This window comes from Triturus cristatus, chromosome 4_1, assembly GCF_964204655.1.
Source record: "Triturus cristatus chromosome 4_1, aTriCri1.1, whole genome shotgun sequence".
In the NCBI taxonomy this organism is placed as follows: Eukaryota; Metazoa; Chordata; class Amphibia; order Caudata; family Salamandridae; genus Triturus; species Triturus cristatus.
Genome location: NC_140585.1, coordinates 395,055,195 through 395,077,807, shown reverse-complemented (window position 1 = coordinate 395,077,807; position 22,613 = coordinate 395,055,195). Strand labels below are relative to the sequence as shown.

The 22,613-nt window shown below is 46.5% G+C and overlaps 1 protein-coding gene across 7 annotated transcripts in view; it reads left to right on the top strand.

The window, feature by feature from the left end:
- PARVB (parvin beta) overlaps positions 1 to 22,613 on the top strand; it is a 515,092-nt gene that overhangs the window by 315,013 nt on the left and 177,466 nt on the right. For all 7 annotated transcript variants that reach the window (XM_085652456.1, XM_085652460.1, XM_085652461.1 and 4 more), the window contains exon 5: positions 3,438 to 3,578. In XM_085652456.1, coding sequence (XP_085508582.1) covers positions 3,438 to 3,578 — 141 coding nt within the window. The remainder of the gene's footprint in view (positions 1 to 3,437; positions 3,579 to 22,613) is intronic.

Sequence of the window (22,613 nt, the reverse complement as noted above, 5' to 3'; positions counted from 1 at the left end):
GTTCCTGAAAACACCTGTGGTAATTCCACAAGCGGTAATAGCACATAGTAAATTACTATATTCCTTATAGAACGGATTTGGCCAGAAACTCTGGTTTCTGCCCAAATGGGTGTTGCACTAAAAGTTGAATTAAGAACTTTAAAAATAGATTTGCCTATGTTTGGGTTTTCAGTGAAGGTCTCTGAAGGCTAGATCCATGCCATCATTTCCGGATATCCACATAAGAGACATTTACATACAAAGATACTGAATGGAACAGATGTACATATTTAGTGTTTAATGCAAAAACAACAATTGATGGAAAGAATGCAGAACAATGTCATACCTTCACCCCAGTACAGAGATCTGGGCCTAAATCCATCGTTGTTTTGCTCACAATGCCATTCCAATTTGAACTCCGCCATATGCAAAACAGTCTTGACCCTGTACCCAATGGGAATAGTCCAGTCCGAACTGTCAGGCCAGGTCCTCCTTGGACTGGAAACAAGCATCCTAGGACCGGTTTTGGGGTTTCACCCCTCATGAGCCAGGATAGTTTGACTCCAGTGGCATGGAGATCACGGGCAAGGCAAAAACATGCCATCTAGTGGCTGTATTGCATAATCTGAAACCAGAAAACTCCAGGCTTCTCTGCTTGAACAAATTGTGCGAACCTATGCAAATATTTTATTTCACTGAGCCTCCTTTTATTTCATTATTACTCATCAGAGCACCTTTGAATACACGGGATGTGAGCTGTAGAAAAACCTCCTAGGTTTGATTTAATAGACTTTGATGTGGCTCCATGCATAATATATAGAATCATAGAAGAGTAACATTGAATTGGGGGATATTTTTCTCTGAGGGGTTCCAAGTGACCTCTGATAGACAATGATAGCAAAGCTTGAGTTTTCTATGATTCCACTCAGAACCCTGAGGTGGTAAAAAGAAATCTCTGTAATTCACTAATTACCATTTTATGTTTTATACTTTCTTTTGTTATTCTTCTGCCCTTGCTTTCAACTACTACGTAGGGGCAGAGGAGTCAGGAGAGAGCATGCATAACATGGCCTCTCTTCCGTGTCCAAAGTGTTAAAAAAGTAATAATAATATATGTATGTATGTGTGTGTGTGTGTATATATATATATATATATAAATATATATATATATATATATATATATATAATATTTCAACCACTCCCGACTCCTCCTCCAGTAATCGGACTCCGACACAAGGGTAAGCTTCACCATTAAGCTCTTGTTTATTTTATTCCGCTTGACACGTTTCAGCACACCTACCTTTCTCACTATGTGTGTGTGTGTGTGTGTGTGTGTGTGTGTGTGTATATATATGTCTATGTGTGTGTGTATGTGTATATATATATATATATATATATATATATATATATATATATATATATATATATATATGCGGTCGCCAGTAGATAGTTATAGTTAGGACCGTGTTTCCATAGGAAATCTCAAAATTCTATTTTGAATAACTTTGGCGCCGGTTGACGAATCCTCGCGAAATTTTCAAAACTAATGGGGCGCTCCGCTCAGCTCCTACCCTGAAAGTCTCGGGGTGATTCGTCAAGCGGGGGCCGAGAAAAAGGGGGGGTCCCAAAACGCGTTATCCCCATGCATTTTTCCCTAAGACCTTTAGTCGCAGCTACAGCCCGAACGGCTGAACAGAATTACGTGAAATTTGGCAGAGAGGTAGCCATAAGGTCAAGGAAGTGCCTTTTGCAGGTCTGGTGTAAATCTGTTCAGTATTCCCTGAGAAAATAGCATTTGAAAGCATATCAATATCTATACGCGTGCACCGTGCGCGCACTGTGCGCGCACCCTGCCGTGCGCGAGCGCAATTCTGAATGGTTGTTAGATGTCGGTAAACATTCGAATCGGTCGAAACCAGGAAGTGTCGTCCGCCATTTTGTCTCTCGCAGTCTGAGGGGGTGAAAAAAAAAGGTGGAGAGCGTGAAAAGGGGGCAGAGTGGACAGTTCCTGACCCCCTAGCCTTGGTCAGGGGGTCACAGAAGGACCCCCAAGGGAGGAAAAAACAATTTTTTTTTTTAAATCGCGAGATGCGCGTATCGCACGGCACGTACTGCGAACCGTGAGCGCTCGGTGCGTGAAGCGCACCGAGTGCCCACAGCGCGCGCACGGTGCGCGCGCACCTCGAGATTTTAAAAAAAATTTAAAAAAAAAAAAAATTTTCACGGTGCGCGCACGGTGAAAAACCTGAAAAAAAAAAATAATAAATACATAACTTAGCATTTAAAAAAACGTACAAATTCACTGAAAAAACCATAGGTTTCACACACGTTATAGTTACGAATTAGCATTTAAAAAACCTTGCAAATTCACTTAAAAAACCATAGGTTTCACACATGTTATAGTTAGCTGGACATTTCACTCGTAAAAAACCAATGAAATTCCCCCGTTATAGTTAGTGCAGGCAACTATAACTCACGCGACCGCAATCCTCTGCTGATGACGTCAGATATTACATCACTGATGACATATGTGTCTTTATGAAAAATAAATATTTGTAATATATGTATAGCTAAAGATTAATGGAAGAAAACATGGGTAAATAAGTGTCTAAATACAGTGATGTAATATCTGACGTCATCAGCAGAGGATTGCGGTCGCGTGAGTTATAGTTGCCTGCACTAACTATAACAGGTGAATTTCATTGTTTTTTTACGAGTGAAATGTCCAGCTAACTAGAAACCTATGGTTTTTTAAGTGAATATATATATAAACCTGGCCTCCTGCCACCCATCCCCACCACACTCTGTGTCTTCCCTTCCTTGTGTTGCAGAAAATGTGCTCCATGGTTTCTACCGCTGCTCTGACAGGCTCTTAGAGGGCCCAGCCTGATCAGATAGGAATTCCTCCATGATGTTGCAGCAGTGGAATAACAGCTTTTGTTAACAACTGTTGGTTCGTCATAAGAGTGAGCTACTGGGTCTGAATCCAGTTGTTCATGCTAGTGGCTTTCTACCAGAGCCAATTATTGCAAGAATCTAGGCCACGTGGGATACACATGGCAACTGACATGACAACTGACTTGTTTCTTAATTTAATAGTGGCATTAATATTGCAGAGTGGACATGAATGTTTGAGTCCCTGTTGAAAAACTCACTTTTATTAAATGCCTCTAAATACTTCTATGAAGTGATATAATGTGTTGTACTAAGATGAAACGCTGCTGTATGTTAAATATTTTTTTTAATTTTAAAAAAACTTCATCATATTGAAACAGTATCTCTGCAGCTAGAGTTACATGACACATGTTTTGAAGGCTCTGCTCGTGCATGGGCTCTCTGGAGCCACGCTAGACTCTTCGCTGTGGTCTCCCTGTTAATTTGTCGGTTAGCCCATTTCTGATTGTGTGATGTGCAGAGGACTGGCCGGCCTTATTTACAATGTGTTTCCCTTAATGCAGAGACGCTTGCAAGCCGCAAGCTGAATGTAGCAGAAGTCACCCAGTCTGAAATCGGCCAGAAACAGAAACTGCAGACTGTGCTGGAAGCTGTCCATGACCTGCTCCGACCCCACGGCTGGACTATCAAGTGGAACGTGGACTGTGAGTGCCCCCCCTTATACATTTGAACACATCCATGCATGAGTATACACAGTGATTCTGGATTCCCACGCACAGACGTTGAAGTACATGCATGCATATGATTGGACTGTGCACTGAGTGCCACAACATGTATGCATGTCAGCTTATTGACACATTGTCAGGAGCAAATTTGAAAATATTGGTGTTTAAACAGATGTCCTAAAGTGTTCTGAGTGAAGTGGGATTATCATATATGAAAGCAAGCTGAAGAATAGAGGTAGTTTGGATGAATTGAAGTGTATTCATTTGAAATGATGAGAGAACTAGACAAATGGGGTAGCAGTAGCCCAGCTTGGATGTAATGAATGCATGCAGTATTTGGAGTCTCTGAGGTAAAGTAAATAGAGAAGGCGTTTCACAAAGTGCAGTTGGTTAAAAGAGAATTCCCCCACTGCTGAGCGTTGATTTGACCGGCTTAACTGGCTGTCGATATTGATGCCCAGATTTTTAAATATGGGGAACAGGTGAAGGTCCCAATACATCTGCCCAAAAATAATAATCCCAGAAAGCTGACTGGATAATAGGACATAATCTCTGCCCTATCTCTATTTAATTTAAGACAGTTAGTGCTCACCCAGAGATCTGCCTTGTTTAGAAGGTCCTGTTGCTGGTTACCAATATGTTGTCCATCCCCAGAAAGCTGCATGATAATCTGAGTAACATCTGCATATAAAAACATACCGAATCCAAAGATAAAATCAAACTAGCAAGGGGGTTCATACACAAATTAAATAGCAAGGGTGATTGCACAAGTTGTTGAGGCTCCCCTGCTGCACGTTTTCTTCTCGTAGAGGTATGTGGTGGGAGAGAAATCCTATTGTGGCAATTTGTGAAGCAGTCGGGGAACTGATGAGGAACTAGATCTTTTATGCTCAGTTCACGGAGCATTGAAAGCAGAATTGGTCCATTTACAGACGCTGCTGATTGATCAAGTAAAATCAAAACAACGGAGATGTTGCAATCAGTAAAGCATTGTAAATCACCCAGTGCAGACAGCATGGTAATTCCATGCTATAGCCTGAATGAAAGCCCATCTGAGAGGAATTTAAATGATGGTTTCTCTGTACAAAACCCATAAAATAAAAACTTGTCTTCCCCAACCAATTCATAATGCATGATAGCGGTCACACAGGATGATAGATAGATTATCTGGATCTAGAGTTTGTTCAGAAAAGGACGCACATAAGCTTGTTTCAGCAATTCATATGAGGAATTCACTATTGCCCAAGACCAGTCTGGATCACTGTTAGAAATGGGGTTTCTAGTTGACGAGGGTGTACACCCAAGACATGCAGAAAACCACAACTCTAGTCAGGGTAAGGGAGTTGCACACATAAGATAACCCCTTCTCACCCCCTTGGTAGCTTGGCAGAGAAGTCAGGCTTATCCTAGAGGCAATGTGTAAAGCATTTGCGCAAAACACACACACACACACACACACTCACACACTCACACTCACACTCACACTCACTCTCACACTCACACTCACACTCACACTCACTCTCACACTCACACTCACACTCACACTCTCACACTCTCTCTCCAGTGACACACTACAAGAGATTTTAAAAAAGGTTATATAAAACTATCACTGTTTTATACATACGACAGACCATAAATCACTTTTTTGTATGTAAAGCACATTAGTCAACATTCACATAAATCCCTTTGGCAACTAGGTAATTATCATAGTCATAACATAGATCATAAATCACTGTGTCATAAAACAATGGTCGTAAACCATTCAGTGCCTGAAGGTAAATACCCAGAAATTACCCATGTCATAAAAACAGTGTGAAAATATTAGGCATCATCAGCATCCCAATTAGCGCTCTGAAGTAAATATTCATACCCTGTACGAGTCATAAATCAGTTTTGTGTAATAGGCCAAATATATTAGGTCACCATTAGGTAGGGTCAGTAAGAATGCATTTGCCAATCAGACGGCACAGTAAACAACCATTTCTGCCCTACTGAACCCACATGTAGCATGAGTGAACGCAAAATGTACCCAAACACCAGGGTTCAAATGCAGAAATTAGGTGGGGACGACAACACGTAGGTACCCCCTCACGATTGCCAGTAGAGCCTGTCCTGACCCGTAGGAGACACGAGCACCTGTGCGCCTACTACATGTCTCATGGTAGTTCCAAGAGCAAAAAGAAAAGATGCACCTGTTTCTTCTAGGTGACCGGGGGGGGGGGGGCTGTTGAGACTCTGCCCCGTGCCACAACACTCCTGCAATTGCCCCCCCCCCCCAGGTAGGTGTCTGGACAGTGGGGGGCACACACGCATTGCCCCTGCCAGCGGGGAGACTTCGCTGGGTCCCCCGCAGGCAAAATTAGCTGATGGGGCTTCCCGTGAGACTGCGGCGCAGCCGGTGCAAGGCCCGACCCGTTAAGTTCACAGGTCTTGAGCCCTCACAGGGCTCAGGTCTCGCCTTCCTGCTTGCCGGCCTCACTTTCCGGCTGGTGGGCCAACTTTCTCTGCACCGCTCACAGCGGCACGTCAGCGGGGCTCATCCAGTTCTTCATCGGCGGTTCTGGCTTGCAGGACGACCCCCGATGATGCACTTCTCCTGCAAGCTTCATTCTGGTGCGTATACCGGCGGCGCGCAGCGTCCTTTCTGACAGCGTGCTGGCCGGCCCTGTCAGACTCTGGAGGTTGCTCTGACAACTTTAGGACAGGGCAAGCTACACTTGCATCTCCCTCGTTGGTACGGCAACTGCCTGGGGGTCGCATTCAGGCTCCAGGCGTTTACTGTGGAGTCGCAGAGCGTCTCCATGGGTACACACACGCACTGGCTGCCAGGTAGGAGGAGGAGAGCACTTCCTCAACAAGCTCTCCTCTTCTGCTTCTCCACATGAGTGGCCCTTCCACAGTGCTCTCCACGTTCTTTTACTTTGGTTCAAACAGAAAGGTATAAGGACAGTCCAGTCCTTTTCCTGCTCCAACAGGGACAGCAATTTCAGGCCGTCCCACCCCACACATAACAGGGTAGTACTCCTCACACATCTCTGCTGCTTTCCTTCCAGGCAGGTTTCCTTTGGAATCTATAAACGATCTTTACTGATGTCTTTTGTATTCTTGAGACTTCCAACAGGAGACCAGCACACACAAGCCCTTGGAAATTCGTCACAAGCAGGATAGCACAGCAGGGCAAAAAGTCTCTCCTTTTCCTCCACCACAGACAGAAGCAGCAACTGCAGGCCAACCCACCCCTCACTCAGAAAAGACAGCGCTCCTCACACAGTCCTTCCGCTCTCCTTCTTGGCAGGGTCCTCTCAATCGAAGTCCAATGGTTTTAGGTGCAATACTTATACCCCATTTTGTAATTGCTCTCTTAGCTTTAGGGCGGTGCGACCGCTGCCACTGGTGCCACCGCACCGGGTGCTGGCTTCCTGGGGGCGCTGTGTTTGAAAGTTTATTATGCTTTTGAAGCACCTGCTGCAGTGTTTCTTTCCCCCGGCAATGAGCAGGCCTCACATAAATATCAAGATAACTCGTGATTAATTATCTGCCTGGAGAGAGATCAGCATTTTGTATAGTTGAGGTTTTGACTTGTGTACCAAGTAGATTGCAGAGTGCGTATTATGTAAACAGATCAGCAGCAGGTTACTGCTTTCAAAAGAGGCATCCTTTTGTTACTTGCAATTTAGAACTTAAAGTCCTAATATAGAATAGTGAGCTATTAACTTTTGTCCTAGAACTGCATACACACTGCAAAGTATACATTATTAGAACATTGATTATGTTGCAAAAAGGGTTAATTTGGCTAGAAATCGATTATTATTAAAGAAAACTCCCAACTATGCTGTTTCTTTTTCGACTCTGAGTTTGTGCTTCTCCACACCAAGCACTCTTAAACTATACCACCTACCAGTATGGATGACATGTGACTCCTACACTTTTAGTCCTTTGGCTTATGTAACATTTCCTATACACTGATTTACACAGTATGTTTGACTGTCTCTGTGTGTGATGCAAAGTGTTCGGACACCCTACACTGGTATGAGTGGCGCTATATAACTAATTCAATGCATCTGAGAGAGTGTGGTTATGGAGACTTGGTCACTGTTAAAGGGTGCTAGTGAGATAATCATGGGTGGTCATTGGGGGGGCGCCAACAAACATTGTCGCACAGGGCGCAACCAGCACTAAAGCCGGCCCTGGCTGTTAGTGTCTCTAACGCCAGTCTAAACCAGTCCAGTCCTCCCTGGTGCAGCATGACCACAGAGGGCGGGGGCAGCATTGTGAAAAAAGAGACCTAGCCTATTCAGGTGCAAGCGAAACTCCTCCCACCACTCTAAATGCAGACCCGGTCTATTCAGCACTGCGATGAGTTACCCAGTCAAGGGAGGGCACACCTCAACCCCCCCCCCCCTAGTGATGGCCTAGAGTGAATGCACATCCCAGCTCCTATCACTCAAACACCAGATGCTGAAAACACAAACAGCCAGAGGCACGCAGAATGGTAAAGTAAGAAAATGAGGCAAACCCAAGGAGATGACGGTAGGAGCACAGAAACATTTCAGACACTCACTCCCAGTTACAGATCTAGGTTGAATCCATCATAGTTCTTTAGCTCACTTCGCCACCCTAGTTCAGACACAGCTATATGCAAATCAGTCTTGACCCTGTGCCTCATGGGAACAGTCCAGCCCGAACTGCCAATCCATGTCTTCCCTGGACTGGAAACAAGCATCCTGGGACCCGAAACCTGTCCTAGGATGCTTTTTTCAGTCCAGGGAGGACCTGGCTTGGCAGTTCGGGCTGGACTGTTCCAATGAGGCTCAGAGTCAAGACTGATTTGCATATGGCTGGGTTCAAATTGGAATGGCATGGTGAGCAAAAAAATTATGGATTTAGGCCTAGATCTCTGTACTGGGATGAATGCATGACATTGTTCTGCATTGTGTCCATCAACTGTTGTTTTTGCAAAGTAAGAAAATGCCCACTTTATAAAAGTCGCATTTTCAAACACAGAATTTTAAAACCACCTTAACAAAAAGGTGCGTTAATAAATTCTAAGTTCCGAGAGCCTAAACTCCATTTTCATATCTTGTCCATATTGCAAGTTACACATGTAAAAAGGTTACAGTCCAATGATAATCCTATGGGATAGATAGCTTCTCAACAGTGAAAAATGAAATGCACAGTATTTCACTATCAGGACATGTGAAACACACCAGCACATGTCCTACCTTTCCCATACACTGCACCCTGCCATTGGGGTACCTTGGGCATTCCTTAGGGGTGACTTGTATGTAATAAAAGGAAAGCATTAGGCTTGGCAAGTGGGTGCACTTTTCACACACAGAGCAGTGGGGCGAAAAAACGTTTGTCGCTAATCAGAGAGGGTGAGTAGACAAGACAAATATGTTATAAAAACTACCCTCACCCACAAGAATTTGTGGCATGCTTCATCATAGGGCTGCTTCAACAACTCCGCGCAAGCCAACAACAGAGGTGAAGCAATAGGGTAGGGGAGACAAGACAAACAAAAAATGCGGGATCGGAGAAAAAAGGTGCAGAAATAACAATGTTAAAACTAATACAGGGATATCCTATCTTCCCTTTATTATTGAACTCCCATGTTAGGTTAAGGGGGTTCTAGTCACACCGTGGATGGTGGTATGCTGGTCTATAATGAGCCCACTACCCCTCCACCCTGCTAAATGTCGACATGTCTCTGCTGGCTACTGTTTCTTCCCAGGCTTTCATCAGGACTAAAAAAAACAAGATCCCTTGGAAAATATCCGAGTTTACTTTGTATTCGTGTTCGACCAGGTGGGGGAGCGTGGACGGCTCCCTGTGGTCACACATTCATCAAGGTGAGCTTGTCGCCGACTTCACGTCCCTCGTAGCGCCGGGAGGGACGTAAAGTAAACTCTGATATTTCCACTGAATTGAGATACCATAATGACCTGAGCATTTATACAGACTGTGACAACTTTCTACTCCTCAAGGTAGGAGAGAGGGAGAATTTCCAAGGGATCTTGTTTTTTAGTCCTGCTCTTTACTAGGGACTTACCAGTAAATCAAATATGTCAATCATGGATAACCAATCATATCATAATTTATACAGAGAGCATATGCACTTCAGCACTGGTAAAGAGCCCAGAATCCAATAGCCAACAAAAACAGGGTCAGAAAAATAGAAGGCAAAAGGCAAAATGTTTGGGAATGACCCTGCGGAAAGGACCAATTCCAAAAATCTGTGTCAGATTCTTATATAATGCAGGAGGTAGGGGATCAGCTGGGGATCCACTTGCCTTGATGTTTGAAACAAGCTCCCTAAACTTTGGAATGCTCACAACTGAAAAAAGAAGTCTGAATATCCCTAGGACGGGGAAGTGGCCAACCACCAACAAAGATGGCTGCACACTGAGTTAGCTCTGCCTTAGCCAGTGTATTAATCCCCACAATCCATCATTATCTGCTCAGTTCCGATGGCCGAGACACCAGCAAAAGCCCACTTACGCTCTTTGGACCGGATTGGTGGTGGTCCGGTCGTTTGAGACCCCCGTGAGGGAAAGAGCTGCCTTTGAAGTTGAGGCGGCACGGTGGAGGGAACGCGGTCTGTGCCACCTTGGGCCTGAAAGAGAAAGGAGCTGCAGCCACGGAGTATCGAGCGAGGCGGCCCACCACAGACAGTGATAGAGGAGAAGTGGTAACCGGAGCAATCTTGTGCCCGTCTGGTGAAGAGAGTTGCCGGTATTGGTGATTATGCGGAACCCACAGAGAATTGCTGGTGGGGCCCGGCAATGAACGCAAGCTCCTTGGGGCCATCCTGCGGGTACTTCCTACCCCTCGCTAGCTTCTGCTACTGTGGGCCGGTTCCTGAGGGGTTCAACTGGCACGATAAGCAGCACATGTTCCCGTCTGGGATGGCGGGGGCAAATCGCCAGGCGGGAGCTGAATAGCTGTTGAAGGTGGAGGCGTGTCTCCTGGGGCTGGATCTGGTGGCGCACCCATCTGGCAACTGAGAGCGCCCCATGGTGAGAGCCTACAGAAACTTCCCAGAGGCCCAACAGAACACACACTTTTGTCTCCTGGGGAGCTGTGCCCCCGAGGTGAGCGGTGCATTGGCCCCACAGGCTGTCAGTGAATGTACGGGCACTGGTGGGTGTGGTTGGAAGCTGGTACCCCCAGGGCTGGAGCAGCCACAAGTGGCCCCCCTGTCAGCCTGTTGAATAGTGTATGTGGCCGCTGTGGCCCGGGGCCCTTGTGGCGAAGGGAACATGGTGCAGTTTATCACCTGGATTTGTTGTGGCTGCTAAGGACTGAGGACCAGTGGGACATGTGCAGATTATGGAGCAACAGACATTGTAGTGACTGGTGCAAAATCGGCAGTGGACCTCCAGAGTGGGGCCAAGCTAACATGCCTGCAATGGTCAGAAATCTTGGGGCCAAGCTAATGCGGTCCAGGTAAATTAGACAAATACACAGTACTCATGGCTACCCAGGGTTGAAACATCTCAGCATACAGAGGAGGGTGCAGATTCCCGCCCCCCCCCCCCCCCCCATGTGACGAAGAGCTCACTCTAAGAGAAATTATGGTGGCAACACGGAACCTGAGAGGGACTTTGGAGCCTAAATTTGATACAGTCGCAATCAACGTAAACCTGCTGAGGGCGGATGTCCGGAAAATGGCAGACAAGGTGAAAACGGCAGAGTCTCAGATCATCGGCCTCCAATCCACGACAAAGCTCATGAAGTAACAGGTCCAGACCATTACCAAAAATAGCGCTATACTTACTGCTAAGATAGCTGATCAGGAAGGCCGGTCTCGTCGGAACAGTATTAGAGTGATGGGGTTCCTGGAAGGAACTGAGGGACCCAGTGTAGACCTGTTTCTCGAAGACTTGATTTTACCAAACTACACCCGAAAAGACTGCCGAAGTTCTTCTCTATCATACGGGCGCATAGAGCATTGGGCCCGCGGCTGGGTACCCAACTGCGCACAATAATTGCTAGGATATTTAAATACAGAGATAGGGATGCAATCCTTTAGGAAGCACGATCACATGGCGATCTCTGTATCGACAACGCGACAATCAGATTTTTCCTTGGGGGTACAGAGTTAACGACAAAGCTTCGAGGCAGTTACAGACTTGTGTGACCAAAACATCAACTATTTGATGTTGTACTCAGCCAAGCTCTGTGTCGTTGATGAGGGCAAGATGTGGCACTTCACTTCTCCTTAAGAAGCCTGGAACTGGGTTGAGGGTTGGCGACCTGCACATCAGAAAGGGAGCCGAGCTAAAGGGACTCGTGACCTTAGGCCTAGGACAGTACCGGAACAACATGACTCCCCTCAGGAGCGCCAATCACCAAATCGCTTGGTGAACATATGGGTATGTGTCTGCTGATACACACTCTGTGATTTAAACATTTTCATTGATTGCTTGATGTCTTCTTCATGCTTGGGTCTGGTGTGGGTTTAGTTGATAAATGCTGCAGTGCCCTTGCTGAATTGATCTCAAGAACTGGCACTGCCCATAGAGATGCCTAACAAGGTCGCCTGTAGAGAGATTACTAAACATTCCTACTGACTCATATTAGTTTCAATTTGGCATGGGCTGCCCTCCCTGATGTATCTGTTATGTTACGTGCAACAGGCACTCTGCAAGGGGGGGGCATGTTTTGGCTGACCAGGCAGAGTAGCAGAGAGGGTTAAGTTACGGGATTTATTATGTTATGTTTTATTTGTTTGGATTTTATTGCTCTTTGTGACGCATCACAGTAGGCAGTTATTTAGTGGATTGCGTGACCGACCAGGGATAGTTGGGGCCCTGGTTGTCCTGATCAGTGCTGAGAGGTTCCTGTTAGGGCAGGGACTAGGTTTTAATACACCTACTTTCCAATGCCACAACAGACTTATAAGGATCTGAATATATGGACATGGAATGTTAATGGTTTGAGGCATAAGATTAAGCGCACCCTGGTTCTTCAGTATTTATGGCAGCTCCTCCGTTATGACAGAGGAGCATCGCCCTCCCTGCTGAAATCCCGCAGCGGTAAAGCACAAAATAAAATAAAGTATTTTTATCACCATTTTATTTTTAGTTCTGCTGGCTGCAACTGCGAGCCGAGGCAGGGCCATGGCCAACTACACTGATGCTGCAGTTGCAGCACCAGGGAGGAGGGGAGAGTGATGGGCACTACACAGTGCCCCTTACGGTTTGGCCGGCCCTCTGGAGCCGGGCAAACCATCATGCACACTTGGCCTTTCTCCACGAGCTGTGTTGTACGGTGTTGTACAGCTGGTTGGAGAAACCAACACAGGCTCCAAGTCTGTCTGAGCACTGAACCGAGGTGTTCAGATCAATCAGACAAATAGCATTCCCAGCATGTGAGCAGTGCTGGGATTAGGAGCTGGGAGCATGCGTAGCGTACAGCTGGCTCCTGACAAGGACGCGAGGATTGAGAGCAAGGCGGCAGCTGTCGGAGCAGGTAAGTCCAATTTTCTCTATTTATTATTCTTTTTGTTGTTTGTGTTCCCCGTCCCCTGCCTCACCACTATCCAATACGAGTGGCTGCTACTGTCCAGACGTAATATTGCTCCAGGAGACCTTAGAGGCACATACTATAAAGCCATAGATAGATGCTGTTACACTTTAGTAGCACACTCGAGCTATCCCACAGACTCACGGGGAGTGGCTATACTGTTCAAAAAGTCTGTCTCTCTCATAGTACATCGAACATGGAATGACCCACATGGTAAATATGTAGCGGCCACGGAGACATTGGATGGTGGAACGATTAACCTATGCTCCCACTATATCCCACAGCACCTTCATTCGGACACTCTCCCTGACACAGAAGGTCTTCTTCTGGCTCTACTGATTGGAACGTGGGTACTGGGGGAAGATGTTAACAAGGTTATGAATCCCACCATTGACAGGATTAGTGGGGTGGCTCGGGGTGGACGTGTGGAGGCAGCATAATCCTCCTCACGTCAATACACTTACTTTTCTCCCGCACACACTAGTTTTTCCCGACTGGACTATCTCTTTACACACACCCTGACTGCTGGCCTGTTTCGGCAAATGGCCTGCTATGCGAAAGGGATCTCTGACCATTTTCCCTTTGGGGTACACTTGCAGGGCCCTTCGAAGGCTGCCCAACTGTTCTCCAGAATTGATACCTGGAATCTCCAAGATAAAGGAATCGAAGACAGCATTAGAAAGAGGACATCCCTCTACTTTCATGAGAATCAAGGCTTGGTGGACTCCGCTTACACCCTCTGGGAAGCCTACAAGACAGTGCTCCGGGATCAGATTCCAACCCTGATAGGGGGGAAAAAGAAAGACCTAAAACTAGAATTAGACACCCTTGAGAAGGAAGTGCTGGCGCTAGAGGAACAAGTTGTCATTAATAGGCTAGAAAGCTTGAGTCACCAACTTCGGTTGAAGCAGGATGCCCTGCACACCCTAGCTAAGAATAGGGCCCGCAGCTATGTCCTGGAGACACAGTGGTTCCTTTATGACCTAGGGGACACGGAAGGCAGACTGCTGGCCTGGGGACAGGAGGGGCAGAGATAGGACCTTGGTGCTTGAGGTGCTGGACGCTGTGGGGATGTTGCAAAGCACCAACGCAGCAATAGCGTATACATTTGTGGCATACTACGATCTTGTATATTCTCCCTCCCCCCCCAACACCCCCCCCCCCCGGCGACCGGGGGCAAATTAGGTCCCATTACTTACCTGCGTGATATTGATCTACAAGTACTTTTGCATGAAGATAGTAGGGGTTGTAGGCTGACCTGACTGAAGAGAAGGTGATGGCAGCCATTCGAGGACTACAGTTAGGAAAGAAGATGGGCCCCAATGGCCTACCAGTTGAGCTGTAAAAACAACTGCGTGGCTGGGGTGGCTAAACCACTGTTAGACTTGTTCCGTAAGGCCTGAAAGGAGGGATGATTACAGAGGGACCAGCGGATTGCTATTGTTCTCCATAAAGCAGGCAAACCACCATCACAGTGTGTCTCCTACAGACCAATTTCACTCCTCCATGTAGGTGGCTAAGGTGCTTGCCAAGGCGCTGGTGAATAGACTGCGAGGAGTGATTACAACTCTAATACACCCAGATCAATTGGGTTTCATGCCCCATCGCAGTACCCCTTCTGAATCTTATGCACCTCTACAGGGTCTTGAGCCAAACCGAGCCATCCTTTTCGGAACAGGCCACCTTGCTGGCTCTAGATGCTAGGATGGCCTTTGACAGCATCTCCCGGGACAATATGTTTGTGGTGCTGACACACACAGGTTTCAGTCCCAGTTTCTGCAGGTGGGTTAGGCTGCTATATCAAGCCCCCCTGGCACGAGTAAGAGTCAATAGGGTAGAGTCCCGGGTGTTACTGCTCCACAAAGGGATGCATTAGGGCTGCCCCCTGTCGCCAATAATTTTTACATTGGCCCCTGAACTTTTGGCGGGTCAGGACCCACTAATAAGAGGGTTGTCGATTGGTTGAAGGCTGGAAAGAATGAATATTGCTCTATGCAGACGATATCCTCCATTGTGACACAGCCGTACTGATCCGTCAACAGTGTTACAAATATTTGAGGAGTCCGATGATCATTCGGGCTTTTGTATAAAACTCTTCGAAGTCGGTGGTCTTCCCACTGGTGGAGGCAAAGTCTCAGCTTCCATCAGATTGTGAGGCTCTTGTTGTGCAGGCTGGGTTTAAATATTTGGGCATTAATATCACCCGTGATCTGCAAGAGTTTATACGTCTCAATGTGCTCCCCCAATTGGAGAGACTGTGGGGCGACATGACCCACTGGCGTCACTTGCCCCTTACACTAATGGGGAGGGCATCCCTTTAAAAAGTGATGACCCTTCCGTGGCTATTGTATATTTGGCAAAACACTCCATTCTGTGCCCCGATGACCATGTTCCAGAAAATAGATCAAGCTATCCTTGTGCTTCTCTGGCAGGGTTCCACCCCCAGGATAGCATTGCGCAAACTGCAAAGGGGAGTATATGAAGGTGGGCTTGGGCTCCCTGGTGCTCGCCTATACTACTGAGAAATGCAAGTAATAGTAGGCAATGATTGGGTCTTCTTGGACCAACAGGAACCCACTAATCTAGTTAATAGGTACGTAATGGGCCAAGGAAGATACAATACAGTTCTTAACAGCGTTGCGGTGAGCGGAATCTGCCTCCCCACAAGCAGTTGGTAGACCGGGCCTGGAGGGAAGCGACACAATACTTGGGATGGTGCTGTAAACTGACAAACCGGACCCGTAATGGCACTGTGACTCACTAAAAGAGGTGGGAGGCCTAAAGGGCTTTACCAGGTGGGAACTGATTGGGAGAGAATACCTTGAAGATGTATGGAAGCGACAGGCTTTAATATTTTTTTACAGACCTCTGTCAGGAATTCAGCATGACTGAAACGGCGCTACAAATATTTGCAGCTGGGCCATGTGATATGGGAGTACCCTGCCAAAATAGTCTCCTTTGGAAGACCAGCTTTTGACAGACCCCATGCCAAGAAAGGGAATCTCACTGTTCTACAGGGAGTTACTTAATAACTCTCCAGATATACTGGTGTACTTGCGTGAGAGATGGTCAGAGGACCTGGGTGACATTGTCTGTGAGGAATGGACTGAGGCCTTACAAAGCCCAAGGGAAATTGCTATCAGGGCAATCTTCCGTCTGATCCAATTGAGGATCCTGCATAGATCCTACTACTCGAGGACGATCCTGTTTAGAGCTGGGAGGGTTGAATCCCCACATTGCCTACGTGGTTGTGGCCTGAAAGCTAAATGTTTCCATATTCTACGGGCCTGCCCCCAGATTCAGACATGTTGGACACGGATCACTGAGGAAATTACACGGGTTACGTCTTGGACAGTCCCATTGGGTTTGCAGGAGTTGCTGCTTAACATATCATGGGAAGAACTCAGGCCTAGATATCAAAACATCTGGGTGATACTAACGGCTAAAGTGGGCAAGCGAAATATAGCCTGGGCATGGGGGAAGAGGGAGTCCCCCGACTAGGGGTAATAGATGTCTGATTTGGATTGGTGTCAGAGAGCTGAGCAGGTGGTACTGTGAGGAGAAATACACAGGCCATCTTGCTAAAGCTGCAGGGTAAGCGGGATCTAGATCTGGGGGAGTTAGACAAGTATGATTGGCAGGAGCCATTGGAGTTCCCCGGGATGGTGACTATAAAAGTGAGTTTTGGGTAGATCCAGCTTAAGATCCTACATAGGGTATACTATACACACTCCGCTCTGCAGGATGGGAGATGCAAACTGTCTGAAGGGAAAAGGACTTAAGGGAACTTTTGAACATACATTGTGGAGCTGCCACTGCATTCTGGAAGTTTGGGAAGTGGTAGGGAACTCATTAGAGGAGGCAACAGGGGCTCCCCTTAGGTTTGCAGCCTAAATTGGTGTTATTGGGCATGTTGGCCCTAACAGATATAACACATTATCAAAGAATGTTGGTGAACCTAGGTTGTATGGTGGCGAATCGGAATATTGCCCAGAAATGAGGCTCTGGGTTTCTCCCTATGCATCGCAATTGGGCATGGAATTTTGTAGGGTTATGGAGAAGGAAGTTTACAATGCAAGACTGTATGAGGAAATTTGAGAAAATTTGGGGATGTTGGGACAAAGCGGTGAGTTGAAGGTAGGGAATGTGGAGGGCATTGCTTCGTTTCGGGGAGGGCGGAAATCAGGACATCGGGGTCAGCCAATCTAAGTACGGCATCTCGGACTCTGGGATGGGTTTCGTGATGGAGGGCACAGTTGATACTGATAAGAATGTTGTATTAATCAGGATTGGGTCAAACCATGGTGAACAGGTTGTATTTTTTACTTTATTTGTTGCAATGAAAAAAATAAAATATATATTAAAAACATTGTATGTAGTGAACTTGATGACTATTTAACCTTACATTTAAAATAGATATTATAAATGTGAACTTGATTAAAAAATGCAATGTGTTTGATATGGACTTAGTCTGTCTCTTTGAACACCACTAGCTGTACTTTTTTCATCTATTTCTAATTTTAATTACAGATGTGTTGTAAAATCATTTTTTTTTTTCTCTCTCCATGCCTGTTTAGAGTCTAGACTTGTCCTTCTTGACTTGAAGGGTGCTATTCTTACTCCCCTCTTAAAGCCTTAAGCTACACAACTCACCTATAGAATTTTAGACCTATTTGTATTCTGCCTTACTTGGCTAAAATAGTGGAATAATCAGTGAGATCCTGAATCCAGGCTTGCATGACCAACCCACAGGTACAGGAGATGATCAAAGGGAGAACTACTTTGTTGATTCTCCAGATGATCAGCACATTGAGCCTTACCCAGTAAAACCTTCTCCCCCAGAAGATGCAACAGCATACAATGCTGTAATTCAGAAAGCAGTTCAACATCATGATGTTGCAATCCACATTGTGGAAGAAATAGATCATTTCCATGTAGAGAGCCTCTCTAAAACACAAGTGTTCAGTGTTTATCTATGTTAAAGGGTAGGATGAAGTCAGTCCATGACAACTTTAAAGATCCAGTCAGGGCTAGTGTAGCAATGCACCGCATAGAAAAGAAAATACAGAGATTTGCCAGAAGACCATATTTACATCAGTGCACAGGTTCCACCAGACTGTCTGGTAGTACATGTGGCCAGGGAAAGGGCATCTTTACAAACCACTGCGGGTGACCCACCCCCAGATAAAGAATGTAAGTGCATAGATGCAGACAGATTAGTTGCTGTAGGTGCATAAACCCCCGGCACATAGCGAATTCTGTGGCATTGCAGTCAGAATATGACAAATGAAATGAATGCAAAAGAAATATATAGACTCTAAACATGCACCCGAAGGTGTCAAGGCGCTAGCTCATCAATCATGACTAACTGGACAGTTCAGAAACACATCAAAGATTAAACAGCCAGGTCTTCAACTCCTTCCTGAAGGCCAACAGGTGAGTTTCTTGTTTCAGCCTAAGTGGTAAAGAGTTCCACAATTTGGTCTTACCGACCGGAAAACACCTTCCACCCCAGGAACACTTTTTAAACCTGAGAACAATCAGATTATGGGCATGAGATGAGTGAAGATGGCGAGCAGGAATGTAAGGCTGTAGATTCTGTTTTAAAAAGCTAGGCCCTATGTCATACGTAGCCTTAAAAGCAATGCAAAGAGCCTTAAACCCGATCCGTCTCTTCACTGGCAGCCAATGTAATTCTTTGAGTGCCGGTGAAACATTTATGTCTTGGAATATTCAGGAAGAGACGTGCAGCAGCGTTTTGCACAATCTACAGTTTGGATAAGCACTTCTTTCGCAGGTTGATGAAAAGCCCATTACAGTAATCTGCTCTAGATAGAACAAGAGCTGAGACCGCTAGTTTCCGCAGCTCAGCCGGAATAAATGGGAGAATCCTTCTCAGTAGTTTTAATGTGTAGAAGGAAAGGGATGTAACCTGGTTAACGTGGCTTTCGAAAGAGAGCATAGAGTCAAACGTGACTCCCAAGTTTTTCATCTTATTCGTAGGAGTCGTTAATGGGCCCAGCTCCAAAGGCCACAGAGCAGGGCACCAAAAAATAGTATGGCCACCAAAGAGTAAGACCTCGGTCTTACTAGAGTTCAGTTTCAAGCAATTGGTGGCCATCCGTTCACCGACCTGATGAAGACAGGTGTGAAACTGTGCAGCAGTGTCAGCAGGCGAGCCTGTCACTGAGACTACAATCTGGGTGTCGTCGGCATATGAAATAGCTGAGTAACCCAGGGACCTGATTGACCTAGCCAGGGGTGCAACATTGATATTAAAAAGGGTTGCGCTCAATGAAGAGCCCTGTGGCACTCCGCATGGCAAAGTAAAGTTTGGTGACTTGAACTCATCAAAAGCCACAAATTGCTCCTGGCCAGACGGGAAGGATTCAAGTAAAGCAAACGCTTTCCCTTTAATACCAATCCCCCTCAGGATTTTTAACAATTTTTGATGGTTCACCGTATCAAATGCAGCAGAGGGGTCAAGCAGCACAAGCGCTGCATTGCCTCCTGCATCAACTGTCTGCCTAATTAATTTGGATGCTGTGATCAGGGCCAGTTCGGTGCTATGATGCTTTCTAAAGCCAAATTGAGTAGCTTCCAGGAAAGCATACTTCTCAATATATTCGGATAGAACACCATTCATGGCTTTTTCCACCATCTTTGCAGGCAAAGGGAGTCTGGAGATTGGGCGGTAGTTGTTAGGATCCGCCCCATCTAAATTTGGTTTCTTCAGAAGGGGGAGAACAGACGCCAGTTTCTAACTGGTGGGGAATATACCAGAGGTGAACATTTGGTTAAAAATAGGAGACAAATGCCCTGCACATAGTTCTGGTAGAAGATGGAAGACTTTAGGGGGACAGGGGTCCATTGGGGATCCAGATTTAGAGGACCGCAAAAAATGCATCTTCCTGAGCTCTACAGGAAGCATGATGAAGAATATGTGGCTGAAGGGAAAGTAATCTCTATTGCCAACATCCATTGTGCACTGCAGGTTGAAGACATGGCCTCACGGGGTAAAAACACATACAGATCGCTCCATAGACCTAGTTGGCTCCGGGTGCCGGGCCTCAAACCAGAGGTGCAACAGCACTTTTGCAATTTTCTGCTCGATGGAGAGCATCTTTTTGGTCCCCGGGTGGACGAAATGTTAGAATTTTGTTTTTTAAGACACAGAAATTTCCTGTTCCATGGGGGTGCTACAAACCGCCATATCCAGGGACCCTTTTGTAGACCATACTCAAGAGGCTTCCCAAAATCAGGCCAGACCTCACATAGATCAGGCCTTTCACAATCTCAATAACACCAGGGCTTACTCAAGGGGAGCCATACCCCTTCTACCTCCTCATCTGATCACATACCACCTGTCGGGGGCGAATAAGTGATTTATCCCCATGCTGAAAAGAAATCATCTCAGATCAGTGGGGTTGGCTACCAAAAGACTTTGGGGTTTCAGTCAGCATCTCCTCCTGGTAGAGGAGGAAGTTCAAGCTCTGCTCCAAAGTGCGGCCAAATAACCAGTACCCCTACTCCAAAAGCGACAGAGTGTATACTCCATGTACTTCCTCTTGCCCAAAAAGGATAGAACACTGCACCCTATATTAGACCTACGGCCACTAAACCAGTTTATTCTGTCGAAGCATTTCCATATGGCCATCTTACAGGATGTCATCCCAATGCTTGGCCAGGGAGAATTCATGACAGCATTAGCCCTCAAGGATGCCTAATTTCATATCCTCATTGTCAGACCTGGCCCTTTTGACATGTTTATCCCCAAACCTTTTGCCTCCTATTTTTCGGACTGTTTTTGTTGGCTATAGAATGCTGGGCACTTTACCACTGCTAATCGGTGCTAAAGTTCATATGCTCTCTGTATGAATTGTGATAGGGTTGGCTATCCATGACTGGCATATTTGATTTACTGGTAAATCCCTACTAAAGTGCAAAGTGTTTGCCAGGGCCTGTAAATCAAATGCTACTAGTGGGCTTGCAGCACTGACTGTGCCACCCACATGAGTAGCCCTGTAAATGTATCTCAGGCCTACCATTGTGATGTCTGCGCAGGCAGTTGCATACTACCATGTTGTCCTGACAAGTGCACCCACGTCACTTGCCAGGCCCAAACCTTCCATTTCCTTTAATGTAAGGCACCTCTAAGGTAGGCCCAAGGTACCCCCATGGGCAGGGTGCAGTGTGTGTGACAGGTAGGACATGTGTCCTGATAGTGAAATTCTGTGTCATTCGTTTTTCACAATTGAAAGGCTATCTGTCCCCTAGGCTGATCATTGGAGTTGCACTGTAACATTTTTTACATGTGTAACTTGCAATAGGGACAAGATGGGTGGGAAAATTAAGTTTAGACTCTCTGAACTCAGAACTTTTTAACGCACCTTTTGGTGAAGGTGGTTTTTAAATCCTGTGTTTGAAAATGCTACTGTTAGAAAGTAGGCATTTTCTTACTTTACTATTCAGGCTGTTTGTGTATGCACCGTCTGGTGTGTGACAGGAGCTGCGATGTGCATTGACTCTAGACAGTCACTGGGGGGGATGAGTTGTGCCCTACCTTACCTGGGTGACACATCGCAGGCCTGAATAGACCTGGTCTACATTTAGAGTAGTGGGAGGAGTTGTGATTACACCTGAATAGGCTGGGTCTCCTTTTGCACAATGCTATCTCCGCCCCTTGTGCTCATGCTGCACCAGTGAGGGCAGAACTGGTTTGGGCAGGCTTCAGAGATCCTTGCCACAAAGAGAACAAAGACATTTTGGGGTATAAGAATTTAAATTACTTCCAGGAACAAGAGGACCCTGCCAAGAAGAGCTGGAGAGCTGTATAGAGGAATTCTGCCCCTTTGCTGTGTGGGGGTTGGCCTGCAGTTACTGCTTCTGCCTGTGGTGGAGAAAAAGGACTGACTCTTTTTGCCCTGCTGTGGCATCCTGCTTGTTGAAGAATCTCCAAGGGCTTGTGTGTGCTGGCCCCCGTACTCCCCCCCCCCCCCCCCCCCCCCCCTGAGGACCAGTTGGGGGGAAACCTTGGACTTTTCTGTGCCTCCCCCAACAAAACCACGAGGGATAACTGGTGTAGGGAGTCAGGAGGACCAGCTTCTGGAGTATTGCACCACGTTAGAGGTGGGGAAGGGTGCCTCAGGGGGTAAAAAAAAAAAAAAGCCCACGATGGTCTAAATCGGCCCAATGGGGCTCAAGTTATGCCCTTTTAAAGTTTGGCGACCTTTGAAATTTCATCGCTGGGAGCGTGTGGAGCTCTGCTGCCACTCAATCGGATTCCCCCGAGGTGGGCCAGGGGACTGGGGAGAGCTGCTGCTACAACGTGTTACATTGGGGGAGGGGCGTGCGTGTGTCCCTCCTCCCCGTGCCTCCATCTCCCCTGGGTGGACTCAAGTTAAAGGGTGCTGGGACCCAATTCCTGGGCCCCTGTGAGCTTCCAGAGAAGCGCCGTTGTGCTTCCCCGAGAGTTTTTTTTTT